The sequence below is a fragment of the Ambystoma mexicanum genome, chromosome 7p (genome assembly GCF_040938575.1).
Source record: "Ambystoma mexicanum isolate Mex_15411 chromosome 7p, UKY_AmexF1_1, whole genome shotgun sequence".
In the NCBI taxonomy this organism is placed as follows: domain Eukaryota; kingdom Metazoa; phylum Chordata; class Amphibia; order Caudata; family Ambystomatidae; genus Ambystoma; species Ambystoma mexicanum.
Genome location: NC_090939.1, coordinates 80,699,961 through 80,718,159, shown reverse-complemented (window position 1 = coordinate 80,718,159; position 18,199 = coordinate 80,699,961). Strand labels below are relative to the sequence as shown.

General features: G+C 46.1%; 1 protein-coding gene across 1 annotated transcript in view; it reads right to left on the bottom strand.

The window, feature by feature from the left end:
* POLQ (DNA polymerase theta) overlaps positions 1-18,199 on the bottom strand; it is a 1,553,125-nt gene that overhangs the window by 621,089 nt on the left and 913,837 nt on the right. Inside the window, exon 18 of the mRNA XM_069635828.1 lies at positions 6,937-7,080. Coding sequence (XP_069491929.1) covers positions 6,937-7,080 — 144 coding nt within the window. The remainder of the gene's footprint in view (positions 1-6,936; positions 7,081-18,199) is intronic.

Genomic DNA, 18,199 nt, shown 5'->3' with positions numbered 1-18,199 from the left:
GTTTCAGCTGATGAGGGCAGATGTCAATGAGGCTCTCAGGGAGATCAAGCGGGACCAGCGGCAACTAGGAGAAAGGACTGATCTTCTGGAAAGGGGTCTCCAGGAAATAGAAAAGGACACAACCGCCAATAGTGAAGCCATAGAGCGCCTTGATGTAGCGACCCAGAACCTTGAGATTCAGATGGAGGACGTCGAAAACAGGTTGTGAAGAATCAATATAAGGGTGAAGCAATTACCAGAGTCGGTCTCGGACAAGGATCTGAAACGGGAAATCCAGGGTATCTTCGCGGACATTATAGGAAAAGCGGGCCCGGACGCCATTGAATTTGATCGTGTCCATAGGGTCGGTTGGCCTGTCAAGGGGCCCACCCCGAGACCGAGAGATGTACTGGCCGCTTTTGCTAGATACGCACAAAAGGAGGCTGTTCTCCCGGCTGTGCAGAAACAGGAACCAATAGTGTACAAGGGTCAACAGATAGCTTTATATCAAGACTTGGCAAATATCACCCTAGTCAAGAGGAGACAGATGGTGCGGGTACTGAAGGTGTTGAAAGAACGCGGTGTTCGCTACAAGTGGAAATTTCCATTTGGCCTTGTATTTGATTGGGAAGGCTCACAGAAACGGATAATGTTTGTCCAGGAGGGGTCTACTTTGCTGCGGATTGACCTCGATGAGGTCCCCTCGAGAAGTGCAAGGCGAGCCGGAGACAACAGGCCAAGGCAAAAGCCGTGGGAGACAAGAGGAGGAAGGGCCCGAGAGAGAACAGCAGCTCCCTGCGGGAAGGGGAGGGAGTGGGGCGGAGGGTGGAAATGGCAGTAAGGGGAGCACCTGATTTGGATCTTGATGCGTAAGGGGTGGTGGACCCTTAAGGGTGGCAGAGGAGCTCGGGGGAAGGGGGCACAACATTTTGAGATCAGTAAGGGCGATGTGGCCCGCTAGGGGGAAGGAGCGGAGGGGGCATTTGCTCTGGTTGAGTGGGTGGGGGGGAGAGAGGGGGAGTCCTAGCCCTAGGTTGGGGAGGGAGGGCGGGACAGACCGAGGGGAAGGGGGACGGGGCAGGGGGAAGGGAACGATCTCACCCACAGTTGGGGTTTATGGGTGGTGGGAGGGGGGAAGAGTCGGAGGGGGGGTTGGGGTCGCCATGGTTGCCAATGGTGGAGGATGGAGCTCTGGGCTGGGCAGAATGGGAATGAAAGGGGCAGAAGGAAGGGGAGGAGGTGGGTACTCTCCCCAGGAGGAGAAGGGGTGGTGCAGTAAGGATAAAATGGGGGTGCAGCTGGCGAGCTGCTCCTCAACGCAGCATTCAGGTGGCTAACGCATAATGTGAGGGGACTGAACTCCCCCCTCAAACGCACAAAGCTGGAGCTGTTCACTAAGTCTCAAAAGCCAGACGTGCTGGCGCTGCAGGAGACACATTTATTAAAGCGGGACCAGGGTCGCCTGCGCCTGAGGGGCTTCCCATTGATATTGTTTGCATCGGGCCCTACGAAAAGGGGGGAGTCGCCCTGGCTTTTGGGAAGGGAGTTAACTTTAGACCCCATGATATCCTCAGGGACATTAATGGGAGATACATTATGGTGAGGGGGGAGATATTGGGGTCTCAATATACTATTGCCTCGGTGTATGCCCCCAATGTGGGCCAAGACCACTTCTTGTGGGATACTTTGGGCACTTTAGAGAATTTTGCTAGGGGACAGGTGATAGTGATGGGGGATTTTAATCTTGCCTGGGATAGGAAGGGGGACCGGTCCCGGCACGATAGGTAACGAGGCAGCGCTGTTGCATCTCCTCAGCTGAGGGTGAAATGGGAGGAGGCCGGGTTACACGATGTATGGCGTGCAATACGGGGCGAGGAAGAGGGATTTACTTTTCTATCAGATGTCCATAGAACAAAGTCCCGAATTGATTACATCTGGATCTCTGCCAGTCTGGTGGGGCAGGTGGAGGATGTGGAAGCGGGCCCCTTCGGGGTAGCAGACCACAAGGTTGTGCAAATGAATATGCGGCTTGGGAGGCGTAGGCTGGGGTATGGAGTTAGAGGTTCCCGGGGGATCGCCTGAGGGATCAGGCATTGCGAGAGGAGCTAGGAGACAGAATCTGGGACTTCTTCGAAAGGGACAAGTTGGGACACAAGCCAGAGTGTGAGGTGGGATGCCTTTAAAGCGACCTTGAGGGGGGAAATCATCGCTATGAAAGTGGAGAGAAGTAGATTACTGAGAGGCCTGGAAACTCGGCTGGAAAATGAGGTGGAAGAGGCCAGAGCGCGCGTACAGGAGACCACAACTAGGAAGACATATAGGAAATATAGGCTGGCAGAGGGACAGCTTGGGGTTCTTGCACACTAAAAAAGCGGAAGAGGCTATGCTCAGGGTCAGGCGAACATTTTACACCAAGGCCAATAAGGCAGACTCACTCCTAGCTCGCCTCCTGAGGGGACAAAGGGAGAAGAAGGTTATAACAGCAATTAAAGATGTGGGGGAAAAGAGGCTTACCCAGGCCGAAGAGATAAAGGGGAGGTTGGTAGAATTTTTACAGGGCGTTGTATTCTTCACACAGCCCGCACACCCAGCCGCAGAGAGAGTTCCTGGAGGGCCTCCCTCTCCCGAGATTATCCAGAGAGGAAGGCGAGGATTTAGGCCGTCCAATTACAGAGGATGAGGTTAGGGCCACAATAGCGACGCTTTCCCTCGGCAGGGCTCCTGGGCCTGATGGCTACCCAGCCTCCTTCTACAGGGCTTTCTCCCACCTCTTGGTTCCGCACTTAACGCAATTGTTTAATACATTTGGTGAGGAGGGTGGTATCACTCCCTCGATGGAGGAGGCAAAAACTTCTCTCATCCACAAAGTGGGGAAGGACCCGGAGGAATGTACCTCATACCGTCCAATTGCCCTTAAAAACCTTCGCCAAAATCCTGGCAAAGCTCCTGGAAAGGTACCTACCTCTTTTGATCGACCAGGACCAGTCAGGCTTTGTCGTGGGGAGGCAAACCGCTGATAATATCAGAAGGGTGGCCCACCTGGTGGAGGAATCACGCAAGACGTCCACTCAGGCAGTACTTTTGGCACTTGACGCCGAAAAGGCGTTTGATCGGGTGGAGTGGTCATTCTCATTTCAGGTGATGGAAAGGATGGGCCTGAGTGTGGGATTTATTCAATTGGTTTTAGCTAACTATAGGAACCCCATTTCGCGGATCCTGGTAAATGGGGAGATGTCCCAGCTGTTTAGATTGGGGCGGGGGCGCAAAGCAGGGATGCCCCCTCTGCCCTTTACTTTACGCAATATATCTGGACCCACTGCTTTTGGCTATTTGTGAGGCTGAGGAGATTCAGGGAATACCATTTGGGGGGAGGCAGCATAAAGTAGCAGCTTTTGCCGATGACATGTTGCTCACTCTCACAAACCCTAAGGTATCCATTAGAGCCAAGCATAGAACTACTGACCAGATTTGGTGAACTATCGGGTCTGCGAGTCAATTTTCTGAAATCTGAGCTCATGAATCTGTCCCTAGGGAATCAGGAGGCGGAAGAGATGCAGGCGACCTCCCCATTTAAGTGGAGCCCTACTGAGCTGTGTTACCTGGGAGTCAGGATTACACCTTCTCTGGCGGGTTGGTGCGGGGCCAACTATGAGCCCTTGTTGTCAACTATCAAGAAAGATTTAAGAAGATGGGGCGCTCTACAACTGTCCTGGTTGGGAAGGGGTGCGTCCTCAAAATGGTGGTGCTTCCCCGAGTATTGTATCTTTTTCAAGCTCTCCCCCTTCCAGTCCCGGAAAGTTTTTTCAAGAGACTAGATAAGGCGGCCAAAGAGTTCATCTGGCGGGGAAAGAGGCCGCGTTTATCCAGGCGGCTGTTAGCGGCTTCTAGAGAGGAGGGGGGGGGGTCTGGCATGAAGTAGCTCAACTAAGGGTGATCAGAGAATGGTTTTCGGATACCTATCTTAAGCACTCGGTAAAAATGGATAGGGCTGTAGCTCGGCATCATTTCGCGGAAGTATTGTGGCTCCCGCAAAGACTGAGGCCATCGCATTTATATTTAAGTGCGATCACGAAGGGAGTGGTGGATAACTCGGACAGGGCAGTGGAGAAGCGGGGGATTATGACCTTTCCGTCTCCGTTCACCCCAATCTTCAATAATGGGGACTTCACACCAGGGTTGGAGCAAGGTGCGTTTGCACAGTGGGAGAGAGGGGGCTGTAGAACACTGAGGGATATGTTTAGTGGTGAAAGAGTGAAAATGTTCAAGGAATGCAAACAGGAATTTGGGGTGGGGGAACGGGAGGGACATCGTTACTTCCAGATCAGAGATTGGGTAATGTCAGGGGAAATAAGGAAGGCAGCGACGCGGGGCCTCACGCAGTTTGAGCCATTTCTCACCACTCATGAGGCTTCCAAAGGGTTAATTTCAGATCTGTATAGACAACTAGAGCTTGAAGGCCCAGTAACCACATAGGCGTATAGGAGGAGCTGGCAGCAGCAACCGGGGTTCAGCATGGGACAGGAGGACTGGGAGAGGCTTTGGAAGATGATCCCGAGAGTGGTGAGGGCGACTCAACTGCAGGAGGCATGGTTTAAATATTTGTATGGCTGGCATTATACTCCAGCCCGCCTGCACGCGATGTACCCTGGCGACAGAGGCGAAATATTGGAAGGGATGCGGGGAAAGGGGCTCAGCCGGCCACATATGGTGTGACTGTCCTATCATCAGGCCTTTCTGGAGCGGGGTTGCGCAGGCCCTCTCTCAGATGCTCAGGGAGGGGGCCAATCGGGACCCACGGGAGATTCTGCTGGGGAAGAGAGGATTGGGGGGCGAGGAAGAGGGGAAGGGTAGAACCAAGGCAAAAGTTATCTTCACGTTGGACGCAATGGCCCTCATCGCTCAGAGGAGGAAGAGCCCCACGATCCCGACGAAGCAAGATTGGTTAAGGAAAATGTGGGATATAGTTTCGATGGAATGGGCATTTTATGCAGTAAATAACAGGCTGGAGAATATCCCGGCAGATTGGGGAGAGACACTGGCATACTTGAAAGGGGACTTTAGGGAGCAATGGTGTCCCCAGAGACTTAAGCTCTTGGACATTTACGGTTAATCTGTGGCGGGGGATATGGCTGCGTGGGGGGATCCATTGGCGGTAGGGTGGGAAGAGGGGGGTTTAGTTTGATGCTGCTCTTGATTTGTGTTAATTTCTGTGTCTTTCTCCTGTTTTTGATTATAATGATGAAAACAATAAAACGAATTTAAAAAATTAGAGTGCGTGGAATCCATGGGCCTGTGTACAAAAAATAAACTAATGTTGTGGGTGCAGGAGATGCTAATTCAACTCATCCAGGGGACACTCCAGTCAGTCAACTGCTGCCAGTCACCAGAGCGGTTAAAGACTTTCTGCATCCACTCTAATGATGGGTGCATATTATTTACCGTAGAAGTCTGCGGGAAGCAGCATCTGTTAAGAGCACAGATCAATGCATAAATATTACAAACCAGAGAAACTAATTCAACAAACAAGAGCATTACAAAACATAAGAAAAAACAACGATAAAAGCTATTTAGAGAATAACAGCTAGACTAACTCACTGTGACTCATTAGGAAGCACCAACTTAAACCTGAGACTGGGTGATCTGCTGCCCACGGGTTCCTACCCGGGTTGCTTGTATACATTTTTTCACAACCGAGCTGAACACTGCAACACAGGTGTTCAGAGGCAAAACGAGGACGAATCCTTAGGCTTAATCTTAATGAACACGGCCAAAATGAGTGTTTTTCTCTGCGTGAAAAGGCTAAGCATTTGTATAGATTTAGCAATGAGGCCTTTAATCTGTCCAGGGAATTGAACGCTGGGAAAACTGTTGGACCCACGGGTGAGCCTTTGGTACTATCATTGGTGCTTTTTCTTCCCCTTTGGATCTTTGGATCAGGGGTTGCGCCATGAAGTAGGAGATGAGAAAAAGCCATCTTGGTTGATAAGCAAGGTATTCTTGTCTACCTTCAGAGCCTCTGTTACCAAAACAATGGGTACCTGAAAGGAAGGGAAGGAGGCTCCATTCCAAGAGTATTATCCTGAAATATTACTGTGACCATTTTGGAAATGTATTGAAAATCTGATCAATCCCAGAGCAGGGGAGAACTGTACAGAACAAGGTCTTCAGCACCATACTGATATAGTCCAGCTGGAAAGAAGTACCAAAGGGATGGCCTTGGAACCGCTCCTAATATCAGCCACAACGGGTGCATTAGCACACAAATCCTGAAAGGTACACAGAAAGGCATCTATGTGGGCTGGACTGAAGAACCTTTCGAGCATCTGCACAGAGTCTGCTAAGAAGTCCTTCCTAAAGTCTGAATTGCAATGGCGAGGGTGAACCCTAGCATAGCTGGTGGGCCTGGCCAGCTTTATCCTGCCTATGCAATTCCAGCACAAAAGACATGTCAGCATCAGATGTAAAGAACAGTTTTCTGGCATTGCCTGTTGACAAAGCAGGATGATTCCCAACACATTAGAAGGTGGGAAGTGCAGGACGTAAGATTACTGCCAATTCCAAGACGTTAGTAGGTTGTCAGAAATGAGAAAATAATTTACTGAGCGACACTCTAAATACGGTTGAACTTGCTGGAGTCAGTCATGGATATCCCATGTGTCTTTTTAGTCAATTTGGAGAACTAACCAAGAAATACCAAAAATGGTCCTGCAATCCTTCCTATGACTCATCACAGAAAGCACCAACAAAGCTTTGGGGCATCTTCTGACTATAACTTGAGTGAAGGCGAACCAGCTTCTCTAATAGTATACTCTTTTTTTTTTTGCTAATTTAATAGGTTATATTTGGGTAAACTAAGCATTGCACAAATAGTAATGTATCTAAGTACTGTTTCAAAAATAGAACAGGAGATGCCCAGGATTGCTTGCGGTCATATAAAAATAGTTCCCAGTCACTTACCAGTTTGCTCTTGTTTCCGTTGCAATGAAATAAAGTAGGCATCCTTTCCTTCCCAGCACACAGCCACTCCAACCACCAGTATGTCATCACAGCCTTTTATGGGTAGCCCATCATCTTTAACATGGACCTTTGGAGGAGATCTCACTGAGAACAAAATGAAATAATGACATGCACAATTATTTGTCTTCAAAGTTGTACCTGCACTGTAGAGGTGACTGACCAATAAGAATTGTGGATTCATTCTACACATGAAATCACTTGAAGGAAGATATTAAACTTTGGAAGTGAGTGCAAACATTTATGTCGTCCCTGTAGAGACCAATTACTTTGCTAAACGGAATGCTGAAAGAATGACACTTTGCAAAAAGGAAGCCTTTAATATCTCTAAAGAATTTAACAACCGTGGCAGAGACTTGAGTATCTGTTGAGAAGTTATTCCATAATTATGTTCCCCGGAGAAGGAATCTTCGGTCTACCTTGGGAATTAATGTATCATTTGATACAAAGCATATGTTCACTTACTGAACACAAAGCTTTAGTGGGCACATATGGATAGATGTTTTGATCAGCTACACCTGGGGTTATAGCCTAGACTTACATCAGAAGACTAAATCACTTAACCATCTAAATGTTCTTTAGCCAATACCAACTTACCTTCATTCCAACCATGATAGTTAGAAACAATGAAGGTTGAAAGTGATCACAAGATCATCTCAGAGGGGTAGGCGAGAGGCTCAAAGAGAAATATGTGGCAAGCAATATAGAAGGTAATGTAGTTTTCTAAATAGATACCCTCCTTCCATGGATTGTCCATCATATAAAAGCTTCTCTTTGAAGTACAATGCATGGAAACGTAGGCAAGGTAATGAGGAACAGATGCCCTTAAATAACTGTGGTATGTTAGGCTGGTCAAATGGGGTTTCCTGCAACACAACTGCCTCAAGACTCTAATGGTTGTCAAAACAATTAAGAGATTCCTAGGTGGCAGCTAAACATTTTGTAGAAAAGAAACACATCGGTGCAAAGCAGAAGTAGCTCATGGACCCTTGGTCAAAAGGGCTCCATCTACAGGGGGACCTCCCTGAGCACCAACTGATAGCAGTTTATGAACGGGACTATCAATTTAGAAATGGTTGGTTTGGTAAATGCTGCTACTTTCAAGGGCCAGCAAACACAACCTGTGTTGTTAACCTAATATTCCCAACACCTGGAAACTGTACTGAGCAGCCATTTAAAGTCAAGACAATTAAATATCTGTATATCTTACCTGGAAGCAGATGCAAAATAAACTCCACACTTGTCTCTCCCTTTCACACTCACTTCCATAGTATCTACAGGTTCTTTCTAAACAACTTCCGAACTGTTCTCTTAGGCTCTTGCGCCTTTTGAATGCTTTTGGCGAAAGTGGGAAGAATTATTCTTTTGCTTTTTCCAATCCTCTTGAGAATGTCAAATGGGTTCTACTCTGTATACTAGCACAAACCACTAAGACATGGTTGATGCAAATCACACACAGGGCAAAACGTGTCATAATGCTTTCCCTCTTTATCAAATGTTTTCTGTAGCAAATATTCCAGACTCCTGTTAAATGGTTTCACAGGACCCTCTATGTGTGGAAAACAGAATTTCAGAGTGTCTTACATATTAGGATGGTCTTCATATCTTTTTGCAGAAGGACCCTGATAGGTAAGGTTCTCCATGTGGGAAACTACTCAACAAAACTAAACAAACACCTTGGAAACGTTTTGACTTGTGTTACTCCAGAATGGGAAAGCTTTAGGATGTCTGGGGGTACAAAAGTATCACAAGGTTTTACCTGAATCCGCTGCTGGTAGTAAGGGCCATACTATGTCCCCAGCACTCGCTGGAAAGGCAAATCCATTATCAACAGGTGTTTTAAGGGAGAATTCAGTATGTCCTTAGACAGTAGATTCAAATAAGAATGTAGCCTGCGTCTTCACCATATGTAGGGGTGCAGCAGTTAAATGTTTTAGGTGAGACCCAGCAATGTAATTTCCAATAGATTGGCAAACAATAGTTGCCAACCGAGTTGCCACCCCTCTTGGGATTTTTATGTTCGCTATATATTATTCTTATGTCATCTGCGAAGAAGATATGCTCCAGTAGAAACATTTTTCACATGGGATCTTCCTTCTGTGCAGTAGTGTAGTTGTGGGAAATATGGCAATTGTCTCTGGCTCATACTCCGCCAGTCCCTTGAAAGTGCATTTCCTTCTTTGGGGAAATTGGGGAATTTCCCTGACGAATGAACCATCCCTGCATCCCCTTAAGTGTGGTCTAAGGTTTTTACACCCAGTACCAGTTGGTCGATTTGTTCACAAATAAACTGTGCAATCAGTCTACCTATCTTAACATCAAATGTTTGCTCAGAGTTATAAAAGAGTATGCGGATATAACCCCAACAGTGTTGGTTTATCACTACAGCATGTACAAAATTCCTTTTGCCCAGTCTAGATCTTTGGGCTATACAACCGCAGCAACCATGAGGAATGGTAATTTGTTATTGGAGTCTCATGACTCCAATTCCCATGCTGTCCTCCTCGTTCTTGACCTTTTTTCTGCATTTGACACAGTGAATCATTCCATCCTCATAAAAAGGCGCCATGCACTTGGCATCTCGGAGCGGGCACTGGACTGGCTTACCTACTTCCTAACTGACCGTTCCTCCAAAACCATTTTGGGACCTTTCTCCTCCCCTTCTTCCTCGGGTACCTGTGGCGTCTCGCAGGGCTCCATTCTTTCACTCTGGCTCTTTAACATATACCTTTTTCTGCTGGCACAACTCATTTCCCCCTTGTCCCCCAACTTCCAGTGCTACATTGACGATACACAACTTTTCTTCAAACTTCCCACCGACGCCCTTGCACCCTCCTTCATCCCAGACTGCCTCGCTGCCATCCAGGCCTGGTGCACTGCCAATGACCTCTGCCTCAATGCCAGCAAAACAGCGATTCTCCCTATTGGGTCTCCTGCACCATATTTCCCTGCACTCTGGCCTTCATCCATGGGCCCCTCCACTGTAGCTAGGCATCTCAGAGTCCTCTCTGACTCCTCCTTTCCACCATCCTTCATATTCAGGACATTGTCAAGAAGTCCCACTTTCAGCTCTTCCTTTTTAAAGGACCCTTCCCTTTCTCAGCTTACCCCAGAGACTCAATGTTGCCCGTGCTCTGGTTCTCTCCAGGCTAGACTACTGCAATAGCCTCCTCAATCTTCCTTCCTCCACCCTGCGACCCCTCCAGCTACCCCAGGGGTCACATCTCTCCTGCCCTACAAAGCCTTCACTGGCTCCTGGTCTCAACATGGATTACATTCAAATCCCTCTGTATCATACACAAGGCTATCTGGGAGCGGGGACCGCTCCATCTTCAACGCTTCCTGACCAAATACACTCCTTATAGACTCCTAGCAGCAACTCTCTGCGTGTTAAATGTTTTGCTAAACGGAGAGCTGGTGGGCAATCACTTTCCACGCTGGCTCCATCCTGTGGAACACCCTCTCTGTCCCTCTGCATCTTGAGGAAGACCTCCTTAATTTCCAAAAAAAACTTGAGATCTTTCTCTCCACCTCTTCCTTCTCCTCCTTTCTTCCCTGCTAACCTTACAGCAGCGTGACTGATGTGTAGGGCCCTTATGTGTCCTCACGGCCCTGACCCACCCCCCCACATCTCTCATCCCAGTTGCTGTCTTCTACTGCGCCTACTTGGCTCACCCACTCATCTGTGATTGCACTTACGTTCTTCTCCTCTTAGCACTTATCCTGAACACTTCTCCATGAGCATCAAAGCATCTTATCCCTCACCCCGCCCCTCTGCACTTGCACGTTCAGAACACTAACAAGGCATAGTAGGTTCGCCCCCCCTTCCTTTTATTCTCATTTGTTTGTACTATTATGCAATTATTTATCCTTGCTGTAATTCACTGTCCCTTGTCCCCACCTGGTTTGGCCTGTGGGCGCTTTGAAACAGTTTTGCTAATTGTATAAGCACCTAATAAGCGACCAATAAAATAAAAAAAACTATAAGTCTGCCTATATCAATCTTGTTTTGTAAGTGGGTACTGTAAGGATGCCGAAGAAGGCAAATGACCAGGTGGTGTCATGTTTTTGGGCGAAGACTTATTAGATTTAAAAAAAAAAAACAACTATCCGTAATTCTAAGAAGGGTTTCCTGTGGCCTTTATAGTCAGGATGCCAAGGTCTGTCAAGGTGGTACTCCCCATCTGCAAGATCTGCGGGGTCCCGACTGTGCCTAGGTCACACTTCCCCCAGATTCCACTGAGCCCAGAGCATTGGGTAAGTGGCCTGGAAAACTGGTGCCCAACTCTGCTCTACTTTTTGGCAGCATTAGATGAACAGACTTCTTCTGGAAGTACCTCCTTCCTGTCATCAGTCTCCTGCTCTAAAGCACTCCTCACCTACACAATGACCCACAATTATCTGTGGCCCTTTCAACTTCTCTTCTAGCCAGTTTTGATCTACCACAGGGTTGTCTTGACTTGTCAACCTTCTGGATTTTCTTCTCATCTCATTGGTTTTCACTGGTACATCATCTTTAGCACAGTTTTCATTCTCTGCTCCCCTCTGCCACTTAACCCACCCTGTATCATCTCTTATCCCTACTCTCATTTTCAGGTCTATCCTTCCTCTTGGGCCATTGTGGTCTAGTCCATCTTTCGCTCTTTCCTCCACTCTCCAAGCCTGTTGCACCTCCTTCAATTTTTCCTCTCCTCTCTAGGGCTATTCCACCTATCTTACTCTTTCTTTTATCCAGATCTACTCACCTCTTTCCTCTTGTAGCCAGGGCTATTCTACTTCTCTCGCTCTTTCCTCTGCAGGTCTATCTCATCACTTCCACTCTTTACTCTCTACTCCAGCTCTGCTTTGACACTTTCCCCTTTTCCTCTCTGCTTCAGATCTTTCCTTTCTGGTCCTCCACCATTCTTGCCTTGCTTCTCTGCCCACATCTGCTATTCTCCCTCCACCTTCCTACTGCAAGTTCAGCACTCTTCATCTTGCAGACTTGCCCCCTGCACCTCAATCTGCTATCACTGCACCCTTTCTACCCACAAGGTCGCAATGTCAGGCTTGTATTCCAGACCCTTTCTTATACACATGGAGACATACCTCTAGGTCCTGCGAGTGCCAAATTTTGTGTCTGAATTTGACTGCATCCGTAGGTGCTGTGTGCCATTCTGCTATTGCAGCTCCACAGAATAAGCGGATTGACGGTCTGTTGCTGTGGACAGTCTGCTTGCTAATGATTCTGGTATTGCTGCTGGAGGTGAAGCTCCCATTCACAAACCCCTGCCTACTGCGGAGCGGCACAGTGTGGCGGAGAGTGGCTGAATGAGGCTGTCTAAGGAAGCTCCCCGAAGTCATCCCTGGTTTACCCGCCCTGACAGTCTGCTGCGGTCTCCGCTGACGACATGAGCCTCTGGAGTCTAGTGGTGTCGTGGGAGGCAGCCAGCGGACGAGAAGGCAAGTACGACTCCTCTCCAAAGAAAACGGCACGCTGCTTCAGCTGGACAATAAGGTGAGTCGGGCATGTATTGGTTTGCAGCGGTTTCTGTCAGTCTCGGAGGCCGACGTTAACGTATTGAAAGTTTTGGATCCAAGTGGAGAGGAGTGATACGATAGGATATGACCTTTGTAACGTGCCTATACACAAGAGTTTCAAGGCACGACGAGGCAAGGGATGGGGAACAAAGGGAGGACGGACAAACGTTCCTACTAGGCCAGTTGTCATTCAGATCGCGCAAGTGAGTGGGAAGAGTGTGCTGATCAAGCTACCCACCCCCACCCCCTTAACCTCGATACCGGCTTTACCGGTAGTGTTGTATTTAAAGTCCGCTATTACCGCGGAGGCTTGCCCAGCTCAGAGAATTAAAGTCCCCCTCCCGCTTTCACCCCCGCTCGCCCGAATAACGAGATATTTATTGACCCGGTTTTTGCCATCTAACAACGGCTATGTTGCATACACCTTTATCCATCGGCGGATCTTTCGAAGTCGAAATTCTTGTCCACGTCTGATGAGAGCTCCGGGGAGGCCTACACAAGTGGGTCATGCTTAATCTGATTTTATTTTGAATGATTTACTACGCGGTCTAGACAGAATAAAAAGTATTCGGGTGCAGATGATAACTAGAAGATAAAAAAGCCTCTGAGTTGGGCGGGAGCATAGTGGAGCCAGAGGTTGGGAAGCCTCTGGGTAAGACCACATGTGAGAAGATTTACTTGCCCTCTATAGTGGTGGCAAAGGTGAGCTGGGTTTCCTGAGCTGCGATGGCAAAAGAGAGGGAAGCTGTTCTCCCGAATGAAGTTTCAGACACAGACTTGTTAGAAAACGAGAACCTACTCAAGGACCTAATAGAGTCTCACGAGCAAGTTATGAAGGGGGCAGCCTCTGCCAACTCATTTAATGAGGATATATCCTGTTCGATCAGTGTGCCCTGCATGACCGCACCGAGCCCTTCTACGAAGCTGGACCCTTCCCTGGCTCAAAAAAGGAGGTGTGTCGCTGATATGCGTGAAGTCAGTCGACCTACGGTGCTGCTGGATCCCTTCTCGGCTATAGATTTAGCCCTGGTGAAGACTAAATCCAACTTCCTGACTGCGAGGCTGACATGGGACATTGCGTCCATTTCCCTGTAAATGGAAAAACATCAAAGGGGTCCTTGAAGACCTAGGCCCAAGGACGCTCCCAAAGAAAATGAGAACGTTGGCCAAACAGGTGAAAATGGCTGGGTTAAACAGTCTTTTTGTCATCTTGGTGCAGAAAGGTGTAATCCTGTAGCATCTACAGACTCAGGATCATCCTCCTTCTCCTCGGACCTAACAGTTTGGGGTACAACACAAGACCCCTATGATATATTCCAAAAAAGAGAACTGGAGTGAATACCAGAGAGAGTCCATCCAATTTACAGACTCAATGTAGTCTGATGTGTGCACTAACATCACTCTCGCTGTTCCTGAAACAGTATGAGGCCATAAATGATAACTACAAAGATGAAGTCACCTTGTTGGCCATGAATCACTAAGTGAATCCATATCAAAACTTTTGTGAAAACACTTCAAAACAGACTGGACAAAGAAAGCGTCGCTGAAAGTCTCCTTCGAGAACTGCTGTGTGACCACATGGCAGAAGTGAGGGCTCATAAAAAACTTCAACTGGAGGCAGCAAGAGAGAAGGCCGGAAGACGCTGGGCATTCTCAAATTTGGTGACCATCTGCTGAATGTTAAGTTCTGTTATTTAGATACCTAAACCAGGTAGAAATATACCCCCAAAGATTGACTCCTATCCAGGGTCGACCCATCTCTACAGCCGAGGGCAGACCACTATATATATAAAAAAAAAAGAGACAGATACTCCATGTTAACAACACTACTTTCTCATAGAACGTGATGTGTCATTGTTCCTCTCAATCCCAGTCGTCCTGAAAAAATTGACATAGTACTCCTAGAATGTATACTTTTCCAAATTCATTCCATTTATTATTTCTATTTTAATATGAAAAATTCATTAAAACACACCCATAGAATCACAAAGCGTATAATAGCTCCATACAAATGTAACATTGACGAGATAAAAAAATCACAACATACAATGATTACCAGAAACAATTTGACAGCAATGTAAACTAGGCACTCAAAGTGTGTCTACATAAACTCCCAGCATGTTTCTGTTTCTATCACCGAATTGGTAGAACATTCATCAGGGGATTTTCTTTAAGATTTATATTTCTTCAACACTTTGTGTTTAGGGTAGTAAGCATCACAAATGCAATGCCGGTAAAACCTAGGAGAGGGAGCGACAAAAAGACCTCAATCACTAACTTGAGACTTTGAGCACTAAATGCATATAATACCCAGCCACCTGTACACATTCAGTGTGTGGGATACCTGGAGTGTGCCCCTATAGCATACTCCATACAATACTGCAGAAAATACCTCTAAATGGCACTTCTTCCGCGGTGGTCGACAATTTTGATATCTTCGCCTAGTTCCTAAACAATAAGGACTGTTCACTCTGTATGATGCTCTTTCGTAGCATATAAACTCTTACTTTCCTGTAATGACACCAATGACGGCCCTCATCAAGATTGGGATCCCCAATTTTAAGAGACTGTCACCTAATGCACTCCATAACAACACCACCAGTGTGTATCAAACTTGATCATACCTTGCATCACCACACCTGGAGAACTTGCAATTGGTAAACTTTAATCCGACGGTACATTAGGCAAGATGAATCTTACTCTCTGAAGAAACGTGCAAGAAGAGGGGATAGTATTACACACTAACCCTGCTTCACAATCATTCACCACCACTACTCTCACCTTATGGAATCCAAATGGCCCCCATCTGGTTCATACGGTCTCCAGATAAGATTAGTGTATCTGTCACTTTCTTCAATGTGGGTATTTTCTCAGCATGAGCGTAAACAAGACCATTGGTATCACCATGTGTATGTACACTGTTTAATCGCATGTACAATACCATCAGCGAAAGCTCGCCATTTAGAAATGATGACCACTAAGTGATTCAAATGACGCACTAGCAACCTGGAAAATATTAGCCTATTAATAACTTTCTTCAACATCCAGAACCACTAGACCATAAAGTCTACAAAAAAACGTGTAACATGTGGACTTTGATCAACATCACTTACGAAAATGGTTAATGTACATCAATGATTTCTTTCTAATCTGGGATGGTACAAAGGAGGATGCAGCACATTTTGTCAATTGGCTGAATGTGCAAAATAGATTTCTTAAGTTCACTAAAGAATTGGGAGAACAGGATCTGGGGTGCCTTAAAGTAAACCCGTACACTAAGAGTACAGATAAGAACGCTTTACTCCATTTCTCTAGCCATCATGCTAACCATATCAAGTCCAATTTACCATTTGACCAATTTTTGAGGCTGAAGAGCAATAGCCTCAATAAAAATTACGAGAGCAGTGCAAACAGGCTAATAGAAAAATGGTTAGTAAAAGGCTACCGGGCTAAGTTATTGAGGAACTCGTCTAAATGAGCCTAGAACAACTGCAAAGCTCTTTTAGAGAAAAAGAATAAGGAGAATAAAAACTGGCATAGAATTTGTGAATACATATTCCAATCTGTCATACAAGATCAAGGCTGTGGTCAACAAGGTGTGGAGGAAAGTGTATAATGATGAAGACAAACTCCCCCCCCATTGGTGGCTTTAAAAAAAAGCCCAAATCCTAGAAACAACATAGTGAGGAACGACATTTTTGATAAACTTAAAACTCAGACTCGTCAAACTTCACTATGGGGTATGTCCCCAGTCAAGGGACATTTTCCCTGTGGCCAATGCAGCATGTGTAAATACACTAAAAAAACAATGCAAATAGGCCTCCAAACAAATTGGATGTTAGAGGAAATGACCAATTGTAATACTGAGAATGTGGTTTATATGATTACGTGCCCCATTTGGCCGGAATTATGTGGGTAAAACCAACAGGAAGTTCAAACAAGGATGACAGAGCAACGCAGCTGTATAAAAAACAAGGGAATGCTGGCCCCTATGGTCAAACATTTTGTAGAGAAGGTTATACTCATGAGGAATTTGAATGGGTGATACTAAAAAAGGTACATGGAATCGACAAAGAGGACTTAAGCCATAGGCTCTCTCATTTTGAGCAGAAGATGATCTTCAAAATACATCACGTTTCCCTGGGTTAACTGGCTCTTTAAAGATCCCTTCCTCTGATGGTACTATTTACAGCTGTGGTGCTCTGGGTCCATTCAACAATCATGTTTCAATGTACAATATGATATCCTATAGCTAACAAGAAATGTACCATTTTGTAGAAGCCTATGTATCAAGCACACCTAGAAGTGGTGTTATTGTCTTAAATATGAAATACGACTGATGATAAAAATGATGCATCCTTCTGTTGAATTTTGGTCTTGTTAAAGATTGTTGCTCATATAATGTTTGACTTGGCACATGTGTTTAAGAGTTGTTGTATTGAAGATTGGGGGTTTCTTCAACATTGAGGTTTACCATTGGCTAGTGGCCCATTCAATCAATTTCTAAATTTTGAGTAGAGGTTTGAGACGCCAAGATTAATTGAAGTGTGGCATTTGATGTAGCTTTCCGCTATAATCCCTATGTGCATCTATGGTGGCAGGCGTAAGTGGTTATATTGGAAAGGAGATATCACATAAGTGGGTGTAGGATTTGCAACATCTAGCAAGGATAATATTATATCCACCTATATTCACATCTATGCATATCAATACTATTGGGAAGTTGAAATAGATCCATTTACATGTTTTCGTTTACGTCTTATGATGCCGAGCGAGGCTAGAACGACTGCTGCCTATAAGAACATTGAGGTTCAAGGTATTTTAAATATGGCGCTTCTTTGTTTTCCATGCTATGATTTGTCTGTTTTTTATTTGGATTTTATTTTTTTATAGTGCCTTAATCCAAGGCGCTTTACAGTTAAGAAGCACATAAAACATGGAACAGTAGAAGCAAAACAGTATACATGAATCAAACCATAAAATCAGCATTTAGAACAATTTGCAAATAAGAAAGGTGAGGAGAGAAGGGGGTAGGGAAGGAAAGAGAAGGAGAGAGTAATGAGTGAAGTGAGCAACAAAAGAGGAGATCACAGGAGAGACGGGAGAAGATAAAGAGAACACTAAGAGGATATTAGAAGGAGGGAGGGGATGGAGGGAGGGCGAAGGTATGAGGGAGGGGAGTGAAGAAAAGTTCTTTCAATGAGGAGCGGAAGGAGGAATAGGTGGGGGAGGAGCGGATAGAGAGAGGTAGGGAGTTCCAGTGTAAGGGGGCAAGAAGCTGAAAGGAGCGGAAACGAGAAGAGGCACATGGTGGTGGGGGATCAGAAAGTAAGAAGAGATCAGCAGAACGGAGGGAGCAAGAGGGGGTACAGAATGAAAGGAGAAAGAGGTAAGGAGGGGCAAGGTCATGAAGAGATTTAAATACAAGATAAAGGTGTAGCTCTGTCTAGTGGTTTAATTATAGCGGATGCGGGCAACCGAGTGAGACTACAGAGGTAATTAATCGAGATTTTGAAGGCATAACGTTTTCGTTTTTAACAATGCTGCTGCTGAGAGCGCATTTACGGGTTTCCCATATAATGTAATATTACGAGCAACTTTTAGACGAGGCAAACACCAAGTGTTACACAAGAGTTTTTGTAGACGTAATGGTCTAGTGCTTTTGGATGTTGAAGAAAGTTATTAA